Source organism: Macrobrachium nipponense, chromosome 17 (assembly GCF_015104395.2).
Source record: "Macrobrachium nipponense isolate FS-2020 chromosome 17, ASM1510439v2, whole genome shotgun sequence".
NCBI lineage: Eukaryota > Metazoa > Arthropoda > Malacostraca > Decapoda > Palaemonidae > Macrobrachium > Macrobrachium nipponense.
This window is the reverse complement of record NC_087210.1, coordinates 4733689-4758175: the sequence shown is the minus strand read 5'-3', so window position 1 is coordinate 4758175 and position 24487 is coordinate 4733689. Positions and strand designations below refer to the sequence as shown.

General features: G+C 35.9%; 1 protein-coding gene and 1 long non-coding RNA gene across 5 annotated transcripts in view; one reads left to right on the top strand and one right to left on the bottom strand.

The window, feature by feature from the left end:
• The window catches only part of LOC135196136 (uncharacterized), a 121080-nt gene extending 118341 nt beyond the window's left edge, over nucleotides 1-2739 (top strand). For both annotated transcript variants that reach the window (XR_010310332.1, XR_010310333.1), the window contains 2 exons: nucleotides 1921-2033; nucleotides 2610-2739. This is a non-coding gene — a long non-coding RNA (uncharacterized LOC135196136). The remainder of the gene's footprint in view (nucleotides 1-1920; nucleotides 2034-2609) is intronic.
• LOC135196134 (serine-rich adhesin for platelets-like) overlaps nucleotides 39-24487 on the bottom strand; it is a 290870-nt gene continuing 266421 nt past the window's right edge. For all 3 annotated transcript variants that reach the window (XM_064222667.1, XM_064222666.1, XM_064222665.1), the window contains 4 exons: nucleotides 21147-21321; nucleotides 17539-17740; nucleotides 13816-13915; nucleotides 39-3951 (listed from right to left, as the gene is read on the bottom strand). In XM_064222667.1, the coding sequence (XP_064078737.1) occupies nucleotides 3817-3951; nucleotides 13816-13915; nucleotides 17539-17740; nucleotides 21147-21321 (612 nt within the window). In that variant the 3' untranslated portion in view covers nucleotides 39-3816. The remainder of the gene's footprint in view (nucleotides 3952-13815; nucleotides 13916-17538; nucleotides 17741-21146; nucleotides 21322-24487) is intronic.

Below are 24487 nucleotides of genomic sequence, written 5' to 3'. Positions count from 1 at the left end.
CTGATAATTCTCAGACATGCCTGAAATAAAACATAGTCTTGTTTTTTACTAAAATTTATTAATATTTCAGTAGTTTGGTCAACTCATAAATACAGCAGAAGATAAGATAAGGTGCTGGGGGTATGGTCACAGTAGGATATGCCCACCAGGAATAGCACTGTTGATTCAAAGGAAAAGAGACTTGTGGCAGCTCCAATAGGTTATAATTCTTTGGGTTACTGGCAAATGACACTATGGAAGATTAACTGTAAGAATTAACTGAAACTACATTTCTTTCTGATAAAGGCTTGCAGAATTCTCATAGTATCATTTCCCAGAAGCGCTCTGAAGTATATCACAACAACTTGCACTGCATACACCCTCCCTAGGGTTCAGTAAGTAATAATGCAATTAGCAAGAGCTGCCGGTACAGAGAATTCCACAAAATGCTCCACCCGTACAGTAGTATAGATCATTCTCATAACAGACTAATGAGTGCACTCCGTATGTGCTAAATAATGAAATTCTTTAGTGAAATCTCTTAACATACATGAGTTTAACTGAGCCTGTATTATGTAGATTCTTGTCACATAATTGTAATGCAGTGCTAGTAATGATTGGCATCATAGCCACATGGGTGATAACATGAATCCTAATTACTGAAGATCGAAACTAAAGTTATACAGTTCACACTTCCACACATTCCTCATACTAATGCATACAATCATACATCCACCTATTAACAGTAATCTCTATGAGAGATAATAAAATCTATGAAAAAAAATAATAAATGGGTGAATGTTGTGCAAGTAGTGTGTGACATGCAACCAGTGACTGCATCACTTAGACTGAATCTTCTCTCACTGGAATCTCTCTTTAAAGCAACATTCAAGTTTTTAAAGCAAAAGAAAATATTTTCTATGTGCTACAGTCTCTAATTGCTGACAAAATCAGAAGTGATGATACGTACTGGTTTACATTTGTATTAATAATTGAAAATATCACTAAGAAAATAAAATTTCACATAATTTCATTATAACAAATATGCGGCATAAGCACAGGATTATTCCTGCACGGTTCTCAAACAATTTCATTTGGCAAATGCTCCCATTGATAAAAATATATAACATAAATATGCATCATGGCGAGTAGGCAGGAAAGAGTAAATTGATTCACTTAAATATGAAAGTTGTAATTTGAACAAAATATAAATTAAATGTGCAAAACTGATGAATACCACCTTAATATAGATTTAATCAACTACAAATAATTATTCCTAATTAATTTTCCTAATAAATTCAACTGCTTTGTATTAATGAGCTACTTACTCATTTGTACATTTATTTTCCATGAAATAATGCTGTTGAATATTTAAGCACTATGAATTTGTCAAAATATAAGCTTAGCTTTTTAAGAAGTATAAACAACATACAGAAATTGTGTACTTATAAAGTGCTTTCATTAAATATTTAGCATATACTTTTATTACTGCAGACATCACAGGTATGACAAAGTTCTTGAATGTGCTTTTTGGTTTTAAGTAAATGCAATGTGCTATGGTATTAAATGCCCTCTGCTGCATCAGTTCAGGCCTGACACAGTAACATACTACAAAATAATAGGATGATGCATAATCTAACTTTGGTTCCATGTACTATTTAGGCAACAGCATGGTTTGCTTTTTCATCCTAATCCAAGTTACTCCCCTGGCAACCTATTTATAAACAGGGACTGAAACACTGGGCCACAAAACACTTTTATACATAATGCAAATTTGCTGATCTTGTCACAGAAATTTTGCTACTTTTACAACCTATACTTTGAAATGGGGGATAAAAGCTAAGTGCTCCAAATTAAATTTCCTGTTGCTGTCAAAATCCTTTTTCTGAGTAACAAATTTGCTTAATCATATATGTATAACTAAATTTACTTACTTTTCAGCTTCATTTCAGCTAAAATCCTGTAAAGTAACCAAAGAATATTCTTAAGGTAGTTAAATCATGGCAAAAGAAAACTGATACTATAGAAATGCCTACTTGCCATGATGACCAAAGGTAAGTGTACTCTCTCATGTTGGAATCTTTAACCATTCAAACATTGATGCCATTTTCAGTGATGAACTATTCACTCACATTAGTTTCCTGCTTAAAGATTTCCAACACAACAAAATCACTATTTCCTTGAAGTATGACTAGTTAAATTCTATACATTTAAATAATTCAATCTAAAAGTAGTCTGTTCCAATGCACAAAGATTTAGGCATCACCAAGCTATAGATTTAATTTTCTATATCTTTCCAGTTACCTTTATATGAACTCTATTCATTAATTAAATAAACACAAATGTTTTAAGTTTTAAAATTCACTCATCTTTTATAACAAAAGGTTAAAAGAGACCTTGTCTAATAAACAGATGCTAAGAAATCTAGCAGTTGATCTGGATATGATTTCATTAGCATGGAATGGCCTAATTATTTGGCAGAAGGATAGACTGCAATATAATATTGAAATTTTATAAGTGGCCATCTTTTTAGTTTTAATGGAATATTCATTTTCTTTTCAAAATCCAATGATTGCACAAAGTAAGTCAACCTTTTAAACTTTCATTTTAAACTTTTCACATTTTTTCAGGTAATTTTGTTTGATGGAACTGTCCAAAGCATTTTCACTTCCTTTCCATCCCTATAGTGACCACCGCAGAGTTTGGTGCTTAAATATCACGTGTAACAAAACTACAGCTCAGAGAATCTCTTCAGCCGAGGCAAGCACTTCGTTGTTGGAAAGAAGAAAATTGAGAATAATATCACTAAGCACACGTGTGTCATATCACAAGTCTGTCATTTACTAAGGCAGGCATAATCATGGTTAATAATACAGTGGCAGTTTGCTTTTATTTTTCTTACTATCTTAAAAAAAGTAAAACAGGAAAATGATCAGTGCTACATTGAAAATGATGAAATGACATCATAAAATTAATGCAAAATACCAATTGACTAATTTGCATTGCATGAAAAAGACCTTCATCTAAAATACTATTACACTAATGTAAACTACGGATAACTAGATAATTGCTGGTTAGGATCTGGAGATTTGTTAAAACTACTGTATATTGTCAGATCCATTTCATCTTTGTTAGGTAGATCATATTCCCATGTGACTTCATGATGACGATTTTAACACACCTTAAAATGCACTGTATATTTAGTTTAGTCTTGCACAGTGTATGAAGGCTTCACTTTGTTACTGACACTGCTTACTTCTGCAGCTATGCTGTAGTACGTACTGGCATTTGAGGAGTTTTAGAAATATTTTAAGGTTCAACGACAATGCGGCAGAATGCAGGTACGGAATAAGACTTATAAGCACACTTATTAGACTTTATATTCTATTAACTGACCTAACTCTGCCAATTAGTATCACTGCAATAACAGTACACGTATCGGGAAAATATATGACTATAATTAGATATGTTATCTACAATGTTTTTGGCAGAATATTAAAATGTACATAAACTTCTTAGTTACGTCAGACTCGGTATCAGGAGGAAGGTCCACTGCAGTATATTTCCACATAGATTTTGTGTAAAGGCTGAAATAGTTACATTTCAGGAAGATCATCTTGCCTGTACAGGTATTTCTGGAAGCTGACATACTTGAGTGTCAGGAAGATGATCATGCCTGCATTATGGGACACAATCTGTAATGCAGATTGTCACATCAAGAGCATCCAGTAAACACCTTTCAAAGTGGTACTGGGGAAGTCTCTCATAGAAGTATAGATGATGTTAAAGAAGTTTATTCCTGGGTAAACCTTTAGTATTTTTCCAATGAGGTGGCACTCAGACTTGCCAAAGAAGCAAGTGATTCGTCGAGTCATCACGCCCAGCTAACTCTGACATTCCAGAGCTACGGAAGTCTTCATAACCATCGCCACCAGATATGACTAATAACTTAGAAGGTGCTGCTGTTCCTGGCTGTGAAAAACAGAAATTATAAATAATAAGAAACATTATACAATTACAAAATCATACAAAATAATGTTATAGAGAAGGAATGTGAGGTATATTTAATATGAATGACAGGTTCTATTTCTTAATTCATAAAGCACATAATCAAACAAATGGTTATTATGGTTGTTTCTGTAACTTGTGTAACCTATGAAATTTATTTATGCCTAAAAATGCTATGGGCAAGCAGACTACCAAGAGAGATGAACACCAGATTTATGTACAAGTACTACTCTGCAAACTACTGGCTTGTCTTAGTAATTTGGCATCCATAACCTTCAACTGATTATTCATTCTCTGGGTTATTTATACTGTATACAGAATTATTCATTAGTACTTATTAGGAATGAATTTCATGAATTGGAAAATATTTACCATATTGATATTTTTAGTATACTTTTACCTTTTTTCATTGTTCCTGCATTTTAAAAATCTTGAACAATATCATACTTTTCATATTACATATTTAAGAATTGTATTGGTTCCAGATCATGTTCTCTGTTTTGTGTGTATTCCTTTGTATTATTTTGAAATTATAGGATGCCAAGTATCCTTTTGGTTCACTATAGCTGCCTGGGTCTTTGATGCAATAAGTTATGTATCAAATTCATCGGTAGTACATAAACTAATACTTTATATCTTTACAGATAGGAGTCTCATTTGGAAATTGCTATATGAAGAGTAAGGACTGACCGGGCACAACCTGGAAGCATTACCCTGAACCAGACTGCAGCATTAGAAAACTGTTGTCATGGATGAATCACCCCACTAGTCACCTTGCACCATGATCAGACTCGAAAGCTGGAAGACTGATACACACACGCTTGCTTTCTCCAGTTTTGTCACTTGAGAAAGATATAGTACTACGTACATACTATCCAACTGATGAGGTGTTGGTGAACATCAGGGAATCCAAAGATGGATTCTGCAGCCAGTAAAGGTCATAATACAGTAAATGAGATGCACATTCACAACCATATTCTGTTATTGCAAAATCAGCCCTAAATTTAGTTACATAAACAATGTTTCTCCTGCCTCTCAATGCATCTGAACCAATAAAAACATGGGGCTATATACGTAACTACTAATGCTGTACACTTTCATTACCAACACTAACCTCCTGCATGATCAGTTTTCGACTGGTAATTCAGTCTTCTTCAGTCACACCGAAGTTAACACCCTACATATTTTTCTTCTTAAAAGAATATACTCTGAACATCTAAACATTCAAAGATTTGAGTGAGGTGAATATATTATACAAGGACAACACTGTTGCAAGTTCAACATTATTTTTACCTTGAAGGTATTATACAGTTATCTTAAGCAATCTGGCAACTGCAGGCTATAGCTTAAGCCATTCAGTAAGACAATTTAGGCCCACAGTAGAGTGTACAGTGTAAAAGTTTTGATACATAAAACATTTATAGCATTAATGTACAAATTATGTGGATTAATGTTAATTCTAAGAAAATCTCATAAATACAAAGCTTTAAAGTCACCTTAAGTGCATTAAAGAGAATATAAAAGCACCATAAAGAAAACTTATAATTACTGTCAAGGAGAAGATAAATCTGCATATTGTATTAATTACTGATATGTTTGAAAGCCTATTGAGCATCTTTCCTCTTACATCAGCATTGTCTGTGTAGTATATATACAGTGAATCCCTCTTATTCGCCTTCTCAACATTCGCGGACCTATTATTTGCGGGAAATTTGTGGTATTTTTCTATGAGAAATATCCACAAATTCCAGTTTTTTTTTGTAAATTTCATAAAATGCACTTTTTGTGATAATAAAAAACCAGGTATAAAAATTTTTGGTGGGTTTTTCTTGAGTTTTAACTAAAAAAATAGGCAGTTTTAAACATTTCTACAGGGGTTTCAACTACGGGGATGTCTGGTATGCATCCCCCATGAATACGGGGGAACGCTGCATATGTATAACAGAATCAATAATAACTGTCGGTAACAAACAGTGTCGCTTAAAACTTCATTTGTACAAATAACATAAGCAATTTTAAGTAGAAGGAACAAGAACAATGTTCTCTACTTTTCTGCATAATCACAAGACCTCACATCTCAATGTTTTAACTTTGATTTGGGAGATAATTTTGCTGTAGTAGTAGGGACCAGTCATTTCAAAAGAAGTCAACCAACACAGTCATTTTAATCTTGTATTTCTTAGCTTAGTACTTAGTTGGGGGGTTATTGCCTTCCAAGATTATTTTTCAGGTGGTTTTGTGTGTTGTGTCCTCCTCTAATTTACTGTTGTCTTTCAAGTCCCCTTGAATGCAGTCCCACCATTTTCCATAAGACTGAATTGTTCTTTCAAAACTAAAATTTTTGTCTATTAAGAACTTGTCATTAAAATTGCATTATGTTAATGGGCATTTTTCAAACACTTGTACCTACAATAAAGTATCTATTTCATGCTCAAACAACTGAAAACAATTGTTTCTATGGTCATCAGCTTACACAGTCTTCTTTGCTTTCTTTTTGTATTCTTCTCATAAGCAGGTACATGGAAAGGCATACATAATGTTCTTGTTCATTTATGAACTCTAGTGTTTCAGTGGAAAAACAGGCAGTGCAAATGAACAGATACAAAGCTGACATTGCCACAGAGTTCCTGTCAGACGTTTTCGAGCAGATTGCAGAGTGGGTAACCAAGCCACAGACCACCATCATATACAAGACATTTCAGGCACAACTAAGATTGTCCTTCAGCATGCCCTGAGCCCTCACACCTAGGAAATTCCTAAACAACATACGAGCAGCTAGAGGAGGCCAGTGGCCCAAAAATGCAAGAATGACTGCCTGCTATCAAACTTGCAAGAGGGTTGCAGCAGCAGTGGCCCAAACAATAAACCGTCAGTAACAGAAAGAACATTTGCCTTGCTCCATAAGAGGAAAAGTTTCAGCATTTTGCTCAGACCATTTGCATTGCCTCATAACAGTTAAAAGTTTCTGCCTTTTGGTCTTTCTTTCAGATACAGACGGAAACAGTCGACGTTTTTTTACATCTGTCAAGATGTTAAATACACAATCCCTTGTTAACATGGACGCGTGCAAGTTGTTTGTGCCAGCCAACCTACACAAATGCCTCAACCCTACCTCCAGCACTCTCCAAGTATCCACTGCCAGCAGTGCCACACTCAAAAGTTAAAGAAACCGAACAATGAATTTATCATTTAGCGGCAAACATACACCGGGAAATTCATCACAGCAGACGTTACAATTGCACTACTTGGAGTAGGTTCCCTGAAGGCCCAACAACATGCTAGTGGATGTAGCAAGATACCAGCTGGTTCCAAAAGATGGCCTTATAGCTCCCATCACTCCAATAGCAGCAGCAAAGAACACGATCCATCATCTCCTTCAAGAATTACGTAACTGAAATATTTCAAGACACCCTCCAGCCAGCATGACTTACCAACCCCACAAAGCATAACGTCAAACACCACATCATCACCGAGGGGCCTCCAGTCTATGCATACTTCAAACATTTGGCCCCAAACAAATTGGCATACACCAAACAATTATTCCATGACATGGAACAGGCAGGAATTTGCCAGGAAGCCTCCAGCCTGTGGGCATCCGCCTTCACATGGTACCTAAAGTAGCCTTCACATGGTACCTAAAGTAGACAATATCTGGCAGCCCCATAGAAATTACAGACGACTGAATGTCAAGATAATACCAGATAGGAACCTAGCCTAGCGTCACCAACATAACAAACTAGTTGGAGGAACCAGGTATTCACAAAATCTTTCTCCTTGAAGGGGTACTAAAAAGTCCCAGAGGCTAAAGAAGACAAAAAAAAGAGCCATCACCACTCCCTTTGGGACATTCATTTTCAACTAAAGCTGTTTTAGCCTCTAAAATGGAGGAGCAAATTTTCAGTGACTCGTGAATAAAATCCTCTGAGAATTTTACGCTGCTGCGTCATCTACGTCGGCAACCTTCTACTTTTCAGTTCCAACCATAAGCGGCGTACCAAGGATGTAAGGCAAGTCCTACAGAAATGAAGAGAAAACGGACTAGTAGGCCGTCAAGATAAATGTGAATGGGCCCGAAGCGCAACAGATTTTTTGGCTATACAGTCAACTCCAAAGGAATACAACGCCTGCCAACAAAGATCCTAGCTGTGATAGACTTCCCAAGGTAAAAGAACATCAAATTGCACCAAAACTTTGCCAGCATGATAAACTACTACCACCATTTTATACCAAACCTTGCTGAAATAATGTTGCATTTATACGAATGCTTGTAAGGCAAACCAAAAACGCTGACTTGGTCTGACAAACAAGAAAAAGTTTTTCAATTAGCATAAAAAGAGCACATTTCTGCTGTAACCTTAATTTTCCCTCTCTCCCATAGGTCCCTAAACCTGACAACTGATGCCAGTAACACAGTGATGGGGATGGTACTTGAACAGGACACAGGTGAAGGTTGTTTGTTGGCATTCTGCAGCCAAAAAAATAGGCTATTATCAGCGGAACAAATATACTCCATGTCTGAAAGAGTTGCTAGCAGTCCAATGGAACATCTGACATGCTTCAAGGACAGCTGTTTGTAATGAGGATAGACCATCAACCTTTAGTCTATGCTTTCAAAAAAGAAAGAAGAAAAAAAAAAAAAAGTTGGTTGGTGCACCAGCAGCACCCCCTGTCTATAACATCAGAATTCTCCAGCACAATCAGATACTTGAGGGACTCCTCCAATAATGTCGCAGACGTCCTTTCCAGAAACACTATCAACACAGTCCAGATCGGGCTATCATACCCTAAGATAGCACCAGCGCAGAAGGATGAAGTGGACAACAGGAAAAACCCGCCCTCACATAGAAGGATTTAGCAACAGACTAAGAGAAAAGCACCATCACTTGCAAAACAATTACTGTATGTCCTCGCTCTTATTTACCAATCTTGCCTGTGACCTATCACACCCATCAGGCCACACCACCACCCATATCCTGTAGAAAACGTTTACATCGGTGGGCCATAAACACTGAACATCAACGATTGCTGCTCTGCCAAAACAAACCCAACCATGTCACAAGGCATATAGCAAAAAGAAAATAGGAAAAACTTCAGCATAACTAATCAATGACTCTTCCACATTCATGTCAACACTGTGGGCCCCTTACCACGAGCTGAGGGATATAGATACCTCTTCACAATCAACCAAAACACCAGATGGATGGAGGCAATACCCATTGAGCAGCAGCTCTCTGAAAATTGTGCAGAGCATTAATAAACTGGGTCAGTTGGCACGGAGTCCTGCAATACACATCACCAGCGACCAGGGGGGCTAACTTCACATCCTCCCTCACCGCCAATATCGGAACAAAAATAAATCGCACAACAGCCTACAACACAAAAGCAAATGGCATCTCTACCACTTGGTGCCAAGTGTCAAGATGGAGAAAGAGTTGCTATAGATTTTGCCAAGACTAAGAACTTTCCCCTTCCCTCCCCCACTCAGCTTTCAGCTCATCGCCAGCTGAAGTGCTCTATGGATAGTAGTTAACAATTCCAGCAGACGTCTTTCAAGATCCAACACAACTGACGACCACCTCTGGTGTCCATAGACCGTTTAAAGCAAACCATGCAGCAAAAATAACTTTCGAACCAGTCAGAAAACCATACATACTGGAAGAATTGGGTTAGACAAAATTTGCATTCTTTAGAATAAATGGACATCTGCCACCTCTTTCTCCTGCCTACTCTGGCCTGCACCACAACTTACAGTGTAGAGACAAGTACATCCTGCAATGTAGAGACAAATGCTACCAGCTGTCTGTGGAAGGAAAATTGACCTAAATCAGGATTGACTGACTATACCCAGCATCCATTCCAGACTACAATTCATCTCCATAGGTCACCTTCGGGGTGGGGAGCACTGTGGGGCCCCAATCAGGCCCTCTGGGCATCCACTTGCCAAACAAGAACAACTTTCATCAGAAAGTATTTCATTTGCAAAACCAAAACCAATTATAAAACTCTCCTTCAAGCTATCAAGCAATATGTAATGAAGAACTTTCCTTATTTTGTACAGAATTATTAAACTAAGAGTGAGAAAACACACCCGATTGTAAAATTGTCTGTCTTGCTCTGATGTTAGATACTTCTTTTCAGTTTGCAGAAGTTTGTCATGTCAGAAATGTGTGAAAATAAATTACTAAGTACCCAGATGCTGCCTCTTGCTTGCCTTATCTCCACAACAGTATATATAGTAGGGAGCCAGGTTTAAGTTTGGTTGAATTCAGTTGCAATGCCAATGTGTGCTGTAAAGCTCACTTCATAAGATGCTAGGATCTACTTGGTTGTATTGTTGTTAGAAATCAAAGGAGAATTACATATCTTAAAGACTGAAGACTATATGCTTCCCTAAATACACCCCATCTGGGGATGCAAGGTGGCCTTCTGTGCCTGCAAGAGGATGACTACTAAAGGAAGGAAAGGGTCATTCCAAGTTTTTCATGCTCAATGGTGGAAACTTAAGGATGCCCCCAATGGAAGAACAAATATAAATTTGACGAAATACCAATCAATACCAGAGGAAGAAGAGCTCATAAACCTTAGCATTAACATCCATTGGCTAGAGGTTTAATTCCTTCTTAACTCTATCTAGTACTTAAGAGACCAAAGGTAAGGTAAGGTCAGGTTGAGCGACCACCTCCAGCCCATCTGTTGGCTGAAGCGCTCACCAATCATGGTGCACTCTGTAGGAGCTCCATTCTTACCAGTGCAACAAGATGAAGGATGGGGCCAAAAGCTTAAAACCAAACCATTAAGAAGCCAGGAAAGCAACAGCCTTGGTACTTCTCAACACCTACAAATACCAGGAAAAATCTGATATGGTAGTTTTGGCTAATGATTCTAAATTTAACGTAATCAAGAAACCAGACACTATTTAATGAGGTATCGACAAGACCACAGAAAGAATTGTTACCTTGAGGCATGCCCTTACAACTCCCCTGGTCTTGTTCAACTTCAACCCCTGGATATGTTGTATGTAAATGGTAATGTTATAACTCATAAGCCTGGAGAGGGACAGAATCAGAAGATACACAGAACTCAAGATCAGATAGGCCATGTTGATCAATGAAATCTGAATGAAGTCTCACTGTGCTTCTGGGGTATTCAAGTGATCAAGTGGTGGTTGGTTGATAGATACTATGCTGATCCTAGGCAAAACCACAACTGTGGGTCTCTTGGTGTCTTTATCAACAGAATACGTACTAGGAAATGAATCGGAAGGTGAAGAACTTTGAGTTACAATGCCCTTGAAGGACACACTATTTGCATGACAAGATCACCTGCTTTCTTTCTTTTTTCTGCCCTTTGAGTACTTGGTAATGGGTTTCAGCAAGGTAATGGCTCATGGATTATATGAATAAACAGTAGTTCCATTCCATTAGAAATTATTGGAATTACACTGTCCAAACACATTATTGTTAAAACAACTAAATATTGTTTAACCCTTAAACGCCGAGTGGACGTATTTTACGTCGACATTTGTTGTCTCTCGGGTGCCGACTAGACGTATTTTACGTCAACATATAAAAGTTTTTTTAAAAATTTGCGGAAAAATACTTATAGGCCTACCAGCCAAGAAAACTCTTGAATCACGCGCCTTGGGGGATGCTGGGAGTTCACGGATCAAGGTGTTGTTTTGTTTACAATCGTTACGCAGGCGCGCAAGCGCGAATTTCTTTCTTGCTGCACTAAAAAGTATCGGTGACACATCTCGGAAATTATTTTGTCACTTTGACATAAATTTTGTACCATTTTAAATTAGCCGTTACATGGAGTATTATATATGAAAATGTGCGCATTTTTATGTAGAATACAACCAAAAAATACTCATGATTGTAGCTTTTATCAGTTTTGAGATATTTTCATATAAATAACAATAAGTGCCAAAATTTCAACCTTTGGTCAACCTTGACTCTACCGAAATGGTTGAAAAGAGCAATTGTAAGCTAAAAATCTTATATTTTAATAATATTCAATCATTTACCTTCATTTTGCAACAAATTGAAAGTCTCTAGCACAATATTTTGATTTATGGTGAATTTATGAAAAAACTTTCCTTATGTCCGCGCGGTAAATCTTCCGAAAAAAATCATACATGCGATTGTGGTAAAGTTTGCACCATTTTAAAATTAGCCGTTACATCAAATTTTATATATGGAAATGTGCGCAATTTCATGCACAATACAACTAAAAACAACCCATGGTTGTAGCTTTTATCAGTTTTGAAATATTTTCATATAAAATATGATGTGACAAATTTTCAACCTTTGGTCAACTTTGACTCTACCGAAATGGTCGAAAAACGCAATTGTAAGCTAAAACTCTTATATTCTAGTAATATTCAATCATTTACCTTCATTTTGCAACAAATCGGAAGTCTCTAGCACAATATTTCGATTTATGGTGAATTTATGAAAAAAATAACATTTTCTTTACGTCCGCGCGGTAACTCTTCCGAAAAAATCATACTATGTGCAATTGTGGTAATGTTTGCACCATTTTAAATTAGCTGTTACATAAAGTTTTATATATGAAAATGAGTGCAATTTCATGTAGAATACAACAAAAAATAATTGAAGGGTGTAGCTTTTCTCATTTTCGAAATATTTGCACATAAATCACGATAAATAGAAAAAAAACCACGTTCGGTCAACTTTGACTCTTCCGAAATGGTCGAAAAACGCAATTGTAAGCTAAAACTCTTACAGTCTAGTAATATTCAGTCATTTATCTTCATCTTGAAATAAATTTGAAGTCTCTAGCACACTATTTAGATTTATGGTGAATTTAAAAAAAAAAAAACTTTCCTTCCCTCCACGCGCGGATTCTCCGCCACAAATCTCCGAAATGCGTAGGTCGCATTCTCGGAATATTTGCTCGATTTCATATTAGGCATTTCATAGAGTTTTATATATGAAAATGTGTGCAATTTCATGTAGAATAAAACGAAAAATATTTGAAGGTTGTAGTTTTTCTAATTTCCGAAATAATTGCATATAAAAAAAAATATATAAAAAAAATCGACATTCGGTCAACTTTTAACTCGTCAGATATGGTCAAACACTGCAATTGTAAGCTAATACTCTTACAGTATAGTAATATTCAATCATTTGTCTTAATTTTGAAAGAAATTGGAAGTCTCTAGGGCAATATTTAGATTTATGGTGAATTTTTGAAAAAAATATTTGTTTACGTCCATGCGTTACGAATCCATGCATTATTTTGTGATAATATTTTCTCTGTGTTGCTTTTATCTTTTTACAATGTTTTATATACCAAAATGATTGCAATTTAGTGTACATTACAACGAAAAAAATTAACTCGTTACCTTTAACCGTTTTGTGCATAGCGCGATTTGAATACAATTATATATGAAATTTTATTTTCGCGCTATCATATATCGCATTATTTATATATGATAATATTTTTCATTTCTGATGGTTGCATACTAAACTTCAGGCAATGACAAGAAAAGGAGCCAAAAATGAACTCTTAATCTTGAAAACTAAGCGCGCTGTGATTTAAAAAAAAAAATTTCCGCTTCCGCGCTCACTCCGAGACTGCCTCGGCACACGGAAGACGATTTTTAATACCCCTTCGGCGTTTAAGGGTTAAGCAATAAGCAATGAAGCTGATTTTCACTAAGTGAAATACTATAATTATGGTAATGCAAAAAATCATATACCACACTAATGAACAATTTGCTCTTTTGGGTGCTTTTACTGTAAATTTGCAACTAAAATTTCTATAAGTACAATTAAACTCATGTAACATAAATTCACTTACTGGATGATGAGGATGATCCTTGCCCTTAAAAGAATATCGTGAATGACTCTTCAATCGGGATGGTCGAGATTCAGGTGTCAACTCTACACTTGTTAGAAACCTACAAATGTAACCATCATTAGAATTACATAAAACTAATTATTCATACGAAGCACTAGTTCTGTGTAAATCAAGGAGTATTGGTTTTTAAATTATTTAAAGATAAAAATACTACCAAAGCACCCAGATACTTTCAACTGTTATTGGTGAACTTCCAAGTAAAGTGAACAATGACATTTCCCATACCGTAGTCATAAGTTTTGTTAAGACCTAGCTATTATGCAGTATGTATCATTATACATATCCTTTAGTCCTCCATTTCTTTTGCTGCTTCTCATTAAATTGTGCTCCAATTCCCAAATGTTCAACAACTCTACTTGACCATGAATTTGCAATTAAAATTTTGGAACCTTTTATGCTCATGTTGAGCCTAGTGCCTCTCTTCCAAGTACGTACAGTAAATACATACGTACTTTGTTTTTTGGTAGCTCTAGATCATGCACATCTTTCTGTGTTCTTCGTATTATCAGGTCTATCATGTAATTCTGATAAAGCCTCTGACAAGCTAGCTTTTCTCTAATTTAACCAGGTAATTCAGCACATTACATACTGTGAATTATCAGTTCATGAAGAATTTCAGCACTGACAAGTAACAAGAAATAGAACCAACTGCTGTGACTGGATGTGAAAGGCAGTATGAAATGTTTGGTTACTCTAATATTTTATGAAATTTTAAGTCTTTAGTGTATAAAGTATATTCTTGAGCAGGAAATGGTAATGGTACTATACTCCGAAACACGTAACATGCATCAGCAAGGCAATAGGCTAAAAAAAAAACCTGTAACTACAGTTATGACTATTCCTGTCAGTAATGAATCTTTGGGTATCCCTCCTTTGACTTAAAGGAAGCAAAAGGTTATTTTGCTATAGATGATATTGGCCACCTTGACAATGGCTTTCTGGAATTTACAGTAAAACTAACAACAAGAGATGTAACAGATGCCTAAGTAGGAACATCAAGATGCTAGAAAAAGGGCAAGGGGCATGGGTGACATAATCTTGTCTATTGCAGAACTGAAGAGAGGGATATTTAGAGATATATCAATGGGCCAAAGGAAAGACAGAGCACTGGATGTGATGGAAATGAAATTATTGATATGAAAAACGATGGTGAAAGTTATAACTGAATAATACCTTGAGTGGAACTTCAAAAAGAAAAATGTCAAGAAAAGAACAATATATTAAAAAAAAAAATTATGGGATGTATAAAATGGAAAATGGAGCTTTTAGGAGAAAACTGAAGAACTATAAATGAAATACTGTAACAATAAGGGATGATAATTAGTGGTGTACCATGAACTCTTGTACATTACATTATAACAAGGATAGAAATTAAAGACTAAAATTCTAACTTGGTACCATATGAACCATGAGTTTAGTTATACAGAAAAAAATGTGACTGAAGAACAAAGGAATTAATACAATGTCCAGAAATCGTGAAAATCAGAAGGAAAGCTGAACCATATGATGATGTTGAGGTGTAGGCAGATTATGATCAAGGCACTTGATGAAGCTGTTGAATAGTAACAAAAAGAAACCAAAATGGGAAGACTGGTTATAGAAGGAGGAACTAAAAGAACTAATAAAGAGAAAGAAAGGTGAATTAAGAGACTAAACAATGAATAATCATAGAGAAATGGCAAGAGGTAGTTTGAGTTACAATGAAAGGCTGAAAGGACAGAGAAAATATGTAAGGCTGATTCAACAGCAAAGCTAAAGGAAAGTTTGGACAAGAAAATTAGAAAAAAATCATGTATAAAATCACCAAAGCTTGAAAAAGGATTCAGCTATCAACAATTTGAATGATGTAGAAAGCATTAAAAAATGATGACAAACATACTTCAAAGAACAGGTGAAAGTTACAAAGCAGTAGTATTTTTATGTCAAGGAAAGAAGTGACTGTTTAATAGATGGAACATTGCCTCTTCTTACTCGGAGATTTGATGTACAACCAAGTTCAATAAGGAATTGACCCTCAACACCTATTTGTGACAGTAATGGATTTTTTTGTTTCAATAGTCACTTATGGAAATATTTAAAATTTTATGAAACCAAAATGAGAAAATCTGGAAGTGAGAAACCTCAAAGTGAATGGGAAAAAACACAAAATGGTGGGTGGTAAAGTTGGAATTTCATAAACTACAGTCAGAGGCAGGCATAATCAACAGCTACAACAGGTAACAATTTTCCAGATTACTATAATTAATGAGAAAAAACAGGTGGAACACTAAACAACTGAGCAGATAAGAAAACATGAGACACCTATTCAAATATGTAGAAGTAACAAAATGTTAAGGTGAAAATTAACATAATCAAAATACTGTACAATAAAATGAACTACACGAGATACATCACACAGATGATGAAGGAAAGAAGGAAGACGTTGGACTGGGAGAAAATGATTTATATGAGCCCTTACAAACAGGCAGAGCCTAACTACTGGGGGTGAAAAAAACATAATTTTTGAATGCTGAATCAAATGACAACTACTTGAAAATCATGAGGTTAGGGATGAAAGTCCACTACAAAACTGAAATTCCGCAAGTAACTCGAGACCCTCCCAAACTCCACAGTATAGTTAGCCACAAACCATTTATTACTCACCAAATTAAATACAAAAGAGTACGAACTGAAAAAACATTCATAAAAATACCACTCACTTGACTCAAATGTAACATAAAAATACCACTCACTTGATTCATATGTAAGTTTAAGAATATAAAATTCCACATCATTCTTTCAAATGATGAAGGTGAAGTCGAACAATGATGATGCAATACAAATACGCTACTGCACTTATCATACAGTTATTAAACTAACAAAGAAACACACATAAAGCATATAAATGCTTATTAACTGTATGGCATTATCATTTATTCCATAAGTGGAAGTGGATCATTGACTTTTCATCCTTGACATCAATACGCATGTTCAGTATGAGGAGGAGCAACTGGTCTCTGGGAGCCTGTCATGGCAGGGATGCCACTTAAGTTTGTAAATGAAAAAATGAGAGTTTTAGTTTTCTATTGTGTATACTTCTAACCCTATCAGTAATGTGTGTGAAAGTCTGCATAACTTGACATTTTAAGTGTTATAGTGAAAGTTAATAAAGTGGTAAAATGATAAATTTGTATTGCACAAAGGTAGAGTGGAGTTTGTGATATTTGGGATTTACATCATCTTGACCTTTGTACTTTTCTCAACTGCATATGATGATGTCTACTGTTTGAAATTGTTTGTGTAAAAATTTTTTAAATTTTAGTTCTTACTTATCATATGTGACTTGTGTGTATTTAGATGATAAAACAACCTAAACATATTTTTTTTTCATATATATATGATCTACTAAATAGTTTTCCTATAGTATTTCTAAGCTTATACGAGTCATTAGCAGATTTATGCAAGTGGCCAAAAAGATCCAAATTATTTCATTTAGTTCTTTATAAAATATCCACAAATAATCTTGTGAAACATGATGATCAGCAGTACCTTTCCAAGATGCCTAGGATGTTCAAACTCATGTTACATGGATCCAGAAGAGGAATAAATTCCAAAACCATACAATAGTTTTTCCTTTTGCTGTCATTTATATGTTGAGAACAATTTTAGAAATTTACCACTTACCTAACATGACCTGTGTGACCATGTGGTATGCCAACCATATTCAAAGGTGCCTGAACACGGTGCGTATTATGAGCAAGATGGGGCAGTGGTACTGTGATGATAACTCCTGCACTTGTTCCCACCCACAAGAGATCCTTACACGCAAGGAGAGAAGTCACTCTTAGACATGCAGCCTTGTGTTGTCTAATGATGTCATCACAACCTGCAGAGATATTCAATGTATTTTTAAAGATATTTTAACAGCCAAATTATTACACTGAAATATGTAAATCTGAAGAAAAAAATATTGTACATCCACAAACCATTGCCTTAACCTAACCATCAAGTCATTTACTATGTACATACCACAGTTTAAGGACAGCCAAATATTTACAAAGTAATCACACATAAAAAGAAACTATATTTTTGCCAAGTGAGGAATGCTTATAACTGAAGGTATAAACTACAATCTATTTCCAACTTATTCAGTTTCAAGCTCACCTATTAGACTCATATGCCTCACTCCCTACAGGTAGGAAGGAGGAGGGACTTGATAAATGGCAATGGTTTGCACCTATGATACAAATACCTGTTCAAGACAATTTGTAAGAATTTACAGAAAGTTCAAACCACTACTTCACTCTAAACAGATTATTCAGGCAGGAAGACAATTGAAGAAAATGTTCTCCTACAGTGATACAATGATCAGGTAAAATTATGACTGTACATACCTTGGTCCAGTTACTAGTCAACCACAGGATGTAAATACTGAACCTAAATAGGACTGCTGGTAAGATGGGCTTGTATTAGTCAACCATAGGATACAGGACTACTACTCTGCCTCTCTTATACAACACCACTATCTTCAAAAGGTATGGTCTGGCCCAGATGCTCTTAGAATAGTCTGAGTTGCTACGAATCAGTCTTAGAATGGTGAGTTTTATTACGACACTTGATGGTGAGACCATATGATGCACTGATTGACAGAAAGTGGTTTTGAAATCATAAGTTACATGATGGAAAAGGAGTCAGTTCTGGGTTCATAGAAAAATTGTCTTGAATATCACACTCATAATCACCAAGACTGAAAAGTATCAGGAACCTGTAGGAGATATTGGAGAGGGAGAAGGCAAGAAGGCCTATTTCTACCCAAAACACTTGGCACAATTTACTTAGTCAAAGAATATACTGTGCTTAAACATGACTGTTGTTGTCAGAGTCCAAACTTTCAGTTAAACTTCACCAAGAACAAAGTTCTATTTCATGGACACACAGGATTTCTTGAAGGCAGCCTTAGTGAGATTAACTTTCTTCTTGTACACTGAGCATCAGCAGAACCAAACCTAGCACATATTAGTAAGAGCTTGCACAACTGGTGTCAAAGAGTATCTTTTCAAAGTTCTACTCTTAATTGGACAGCATAGTAAATAATTCAGAGATGATGTCCAGATGCTGCAAAAACTCAGTTTAAGTGCTGCTTTTAAAAAAGTAAGTTTACAAGTTAGAGACCTGATTTCCACAACTGTTTTGCAAATGACCTCAAGTAGATACTTAGTGTTTTAATGAAATTGGACTTGTCCTGATTGGTATTCCAAATAAAAATAATCAAGGATTAATTGTTATTCTTAGCCTTGAAGCAAAGACTACAATATGCAGATGATGCAGCTCCTGTTTGATTGTCACTTTCCTCTGAAAACTTTAGGCATAGTTGGAAGAAAATTATGACTTGTTTGTGAAGCTCCTATATATCTGTTAACATCATGGCATTCAGTAACAAACTTTCAATCTTTAACAGATTAAAGGTTATACATGCTGGTGACTTCCAGACAGAACAATTGCCAACAAGGTTAAATTAAAGTTTCTTCTTTGCAAAAATGGTAATAATGATTTAATTGCATGAAGATACCTGCTACTAGGTCCTCCCAAAAAGACTTGCTGTAGTATTTGAATTGGGATCTTTCACTACCACAATCATTGAAGTGCTAACAGAGCTGCTGCATACTACTCATTAGAAAAAGTGTCAAAAATTACATAACTGTATTTGTATGAAACTAGACATTTTTCATTCCCTTTGCAATAAAACACTGTTTTTAGACATTGCCAGTACTCTTTTGTGATACTGTAATACTACTGCTCTAATCAGCAATGTTCCTGTGCCCCCAAAGTTGTATATCTGATCCAGTGATATCTATTGAAGTACTGATTCATCTTCATATAGATTTTAGAAAATTTCTCTTGGTCTTGCTAATATCTTTTTCGTAGAGGCATTCCATTCAGAGGACCTTGTATTTATCAAGTTAATGGCCCTTTAGCTTTGTACCATAAAATTGCCAACATTAAGAAAAATACAGTAACACCACACCTTATGTGTTCTATACATATCAGCTACATTATCATGATAGTTTTTTACTAGATTACCTTTTCAGAGGTGATTCATTCTCCATACAAATCTCTTGGATTTTGTAAGTACATAGTAGTTTGGTTTGGGCTAGAAATCTTATGGCATCACTATTAGCTGCAAGACTTTATATAGTGTAGGCTATACTATTAATGTAGGTCTTTATTATACTTACATCACACCCCAAAGCAACTGTTGAGCTACTAAGCAAGAAAAAAAAGATAGACTAACTAACTCCTGCTTCAAATATGATTGACCTTAGTTGATAACCCAAATTGTTCACCTGAAAGATGGGAATGATTTGAAGAAGGTCGTTATAAAGAGTAATTCTTGCAATGATACATTCTTTAGTAGAATAGACAAGGCTTAATGGGGCCACAAGATTTGGATACTTTCATAAAAGTTGGAGAAGTCTAAGTCACAACAGGATCTCCCTTGACAGGAATCTTAACCAATGAAATACTATGTGCCACTAGTCTGGATACCTTTCAAGACTCCTCCTCAAAAATTGATGCATGAAATGTGTAGACTAATAATATCCCATAAAGTGCAGCAACTATTTTCAAGAGCACTGAATCTGTGAATAGAAAACATCAATTAAGCAAGTAATTGAGTTAAATAACCTCCCTTCTCTACTCTTGCCCAAATCTTCAACAGCCACCCATAGAAGGATGACATTTCCACTACCAGGACCTCATATCAGGTGTTGCCAGATCTCATAGATTCCTTGCTTACAATCTCTGATTGTAATAACCAGTTACCAGCTGCACTTGGAAAATATCCTATTGTTAAGACCGAAGGTTTGTTCTGCATATGAACAATAGAATAAAAAGGCATGAAAATAAACAATATGTGAGCATATTTGTAACACTGTTAATGGAAACTGAATAGGAAAGTGAGAATGTTGGGGTCATACCCAATCTGGGAGATGGACTCCACCTACCTAAAAATGAAAGTGCTATCTTAGTCTGCTATGCAAGTACAAAAGTGATAACATTTAGTAAAGTAATGGTTTGTCTTCATACAAATACTAGTCTTCTCTGAAAATCTTATTGGATTAAGATTTAAAATCTTAGCTGACTATACAGCAATAAAGTGATTTCTTGTCAGAACTGTATTTCATTAGTGATTACGCAATGTATCTCACATTACTGTACTTTGTGAATTCTGCCGACTTTTTATCTTAGATCTGGAACGTTAATTACATAGTTTGTCAAAAATCTGAGTTTACCTGCAAGCATTTTGGTGACAGCTGGTGCAACGTTTACTTCACACAGACATTCATATGTTACAGCATGGTACAGTCTGACTGCAGCTGAATTGTGTACTGAGATCCATACACCATGTCCTGCAGACACCATGCATGAAACTCCCCTTCCATTTTCTCCTCCCACCACAAACGAATGCTGTTGAAAATAAAACGGTTTTAAAATAAGATTTTTATCTTTCCTATGTGGACTCACTATTTAGGGCAAACAATTTCTAAATAGTAGTTGCTCAATACACATTAAAATGGAAGTTGGAGGAAATGTAGATCCTCCACAACCAATGAAATCCTACACAACACCACTCAAATGTCTCATTCCTTTTTCCTGCCTGCCAAAGATATGTATCAATAAAACAATGCAAGAAGGCACTGATTAAAAATAAAAGGAAGGTACCTCTGGCATAAATTATTTCCAACACGCTACTATAAGGATTTCATTTTCCATACGGTACAGCTTAAAATTCCATTATAAGAAAGGATCACCAACACGAGAGAGAGGAGAGAGAGAGAGAGAGAGAGAGAGAGAGAGAGAGAGAGGACGAGAGAGAGAGAGGAGAGGAAGGAGAGAGAGATGAGAGAGGATGAGAAGAGAGATGAGAGAGAGTGAGAGAGAGAGAGAGAGAGAGAGAGAGAGAGAGAGAGAGAGAAACTAGCTAACCTTGGTGCTAAATACCTATGCAAAATAAATTCTGAATACCTAATAGCTCTGTTGTTAAGTAACTAAAATATACAACCATATTTACAGTTCAATAGTCATCATAATTACCATCAGTAATGCTTCAACATCAAGTTTTCCCATCATTTTAGAGGGATAGCTTTCTTGTAAGTACTACTCAATCCTTTTATGTTGTGCACCTATCTGGTCTAATTCTTCACCCCTACTCTATCTCCATGATATTTTGAGCCATCCTACTATGTAATAGGCTATGCACCAAGTCACTTCCATATACGTATACCACTTCTCTAACTAAAGGCACTCACTAAGTAAAGATTGTCTGTTTTATGATGTTCCACGTTTATGACAGCAATAGCGATAATAAACATCCATCAGAAATTGTATACAACTAATGCACTACTGTTCAGTTGTGTTTGTGTTTTTAAGCATTCCCCATGTGTACCAAACACACACTAATGGTGAAAAGAAATGGAAGGTAATTACATTTGAGGATAAACTAAAGATAATCACCTAGCAAGAAAGGCAGACGGCCTCTAATGGCCACTGCTACGGAACCTAAACTTTTGCTATCAATGATCTTCACCAAATTAAAGGGTAAGAAGTAACTCAGTGATGCTGTTAGATCTCTGGCATCACTAAAATTTACTACCATCACCAAGAAAGGGACTGGGCTATCTAGCAAATTCATTTTACTATCTAATTCTTCAAACATTCTTCAAGTCTGGTGTGCTTTCACCTATGTACATTAATGGTGGGTACTCATAGAATATTTCTGCTGTTACTATACATGAGATATTCTATACTGTACTATGCAACTGGCTTTCTGTTAATGATTTTCCCCAACTTTAGGCTAAATGTGAGTGTTCCAAGTACTATGTATGTTTATGGTAGGGTAGGCTAGGCTATGCTATGATGTTCGTTAGGATTTATGTATTAAAATGCATTTGTGCCTCGAGAGATTTCTGACAGTTATTAAGAAATACTCTTATCTTAGCTTGGGGAGCATCTGTACTTGTCCCTTACCTTTTTATTACACGATATACAGCACTGAAAGCTCACTTAGCTGCAATCATGATTCTATTTCAGAACTAAAGTTATACAGTAACACTGACAAGTTAAGCACAGCAGATATTGATGTTTGTGCTTGCTAAGAGAGAGAGAAAACGTCCCCTGATGATGATAATGACTAAAGTAATTCAGGGAGAGAACTGATTCAGACTGCCAAGCTCTATAGCTTGTCTGCTGGATTTACTCTTAAATGACGTCTGCTGGATTTACTCTTAAATGACAAATGAAAATAAATCACAGTAAAGTTCTAGATAGTAAGGCCGGTAAGTTATAAGAGAACAGAGGGCATGGACAAATGAAATGTAAAAGCAGAGACCTACGAAGCTGAGAGACTACAAGGGACGCTACAAAGGGTTAAATATCAAGCACAGTAGTACCTCGAGATACGAAATTAATCCGTTCCGAGGCGCCTTTCGTATCATGAGGTTTTCGTATCCTGGACCACATTTTACATGTAAAATGGCTAATCCGTTCCAAGCCCTCCAAAAACACCCCAGTAAATTTCATAATAAAGGTAAATTGACCTATAAACAATGAAATACTACAACAATTTGGATCATTCAATACATAATAATAAAAATGCAAAACCTGTAAATAAAGTGTATATTAGTGTACATGAAATATTATTACTGTAACGTAAAATGTGGAAGCTTACCTTTCGAGTGAGGCTATCTCCAAAAGTGGCAGCAGAGGAGGAGGAGGACAAACGGCAGATACGTACACTTAACTTTACGAAACACATAAAAAAATGTCAGAAAAACAAACTAAACTTTACAAAACTGTAACACTTAACTTTACAAAAAACTTAAAATAAAATTTATTTTGTCTTTTTTTGATTTTTACATTTCTTTTTACTTTTTTATACTTTACGTAATTTCAATTTCTTCACCACCGAATGGATGCCAGTCCGTTTACGGAATTTTTTGAACCACCCATGAGAAGCCTTGAACTCTGGGGTTGCCGTTGATGTCCCCTCTCTGCCGTCGTCTTCGGCTTGGGCAATCAAATCGCCGAAAATAGCGCTGGCCTTCTGGCAGATTGCCGTCTCGGTTATCGTATCGCCATCGATTTCTTTGTCCTCAATCCATACAAGAAGCAGCCTTTCCATTTCATTATGCACATGGCTCCTCTTGTTGGACAAAATAGTCACGCCCTTGGAAGGTGTAGCTGCTTTGATGGCTTCCTTCTGCTTAAGGATGGTGCCTATCGTCGACGGATTTCGGCCGTATTCCTTAGCGATCACACTCAACCGCAACCCAGCTTCATACTTTTTTATTATCTCCATCTTTGTCTCCATAGAAAGCATTCTCTTCTTTCTGTGAACTTCAGCAACTTTCTTGGGACCCACGACTATATGTACTGTACGTAATTAAGTTACGTATGTAGTACGTACTATACTAATTAGGTTCTCACAACACAATAAAGTAGCACAACGAAATCACTAACGAATTTCCGATACTAAACGAAATCGTTGAACCGAACGAATGCCCCATACGTACGATAAAGCTTCGGGTGCGAAGTGGCCGAGCGAAGGAACGCCACCACGTAAGATGCATGATGG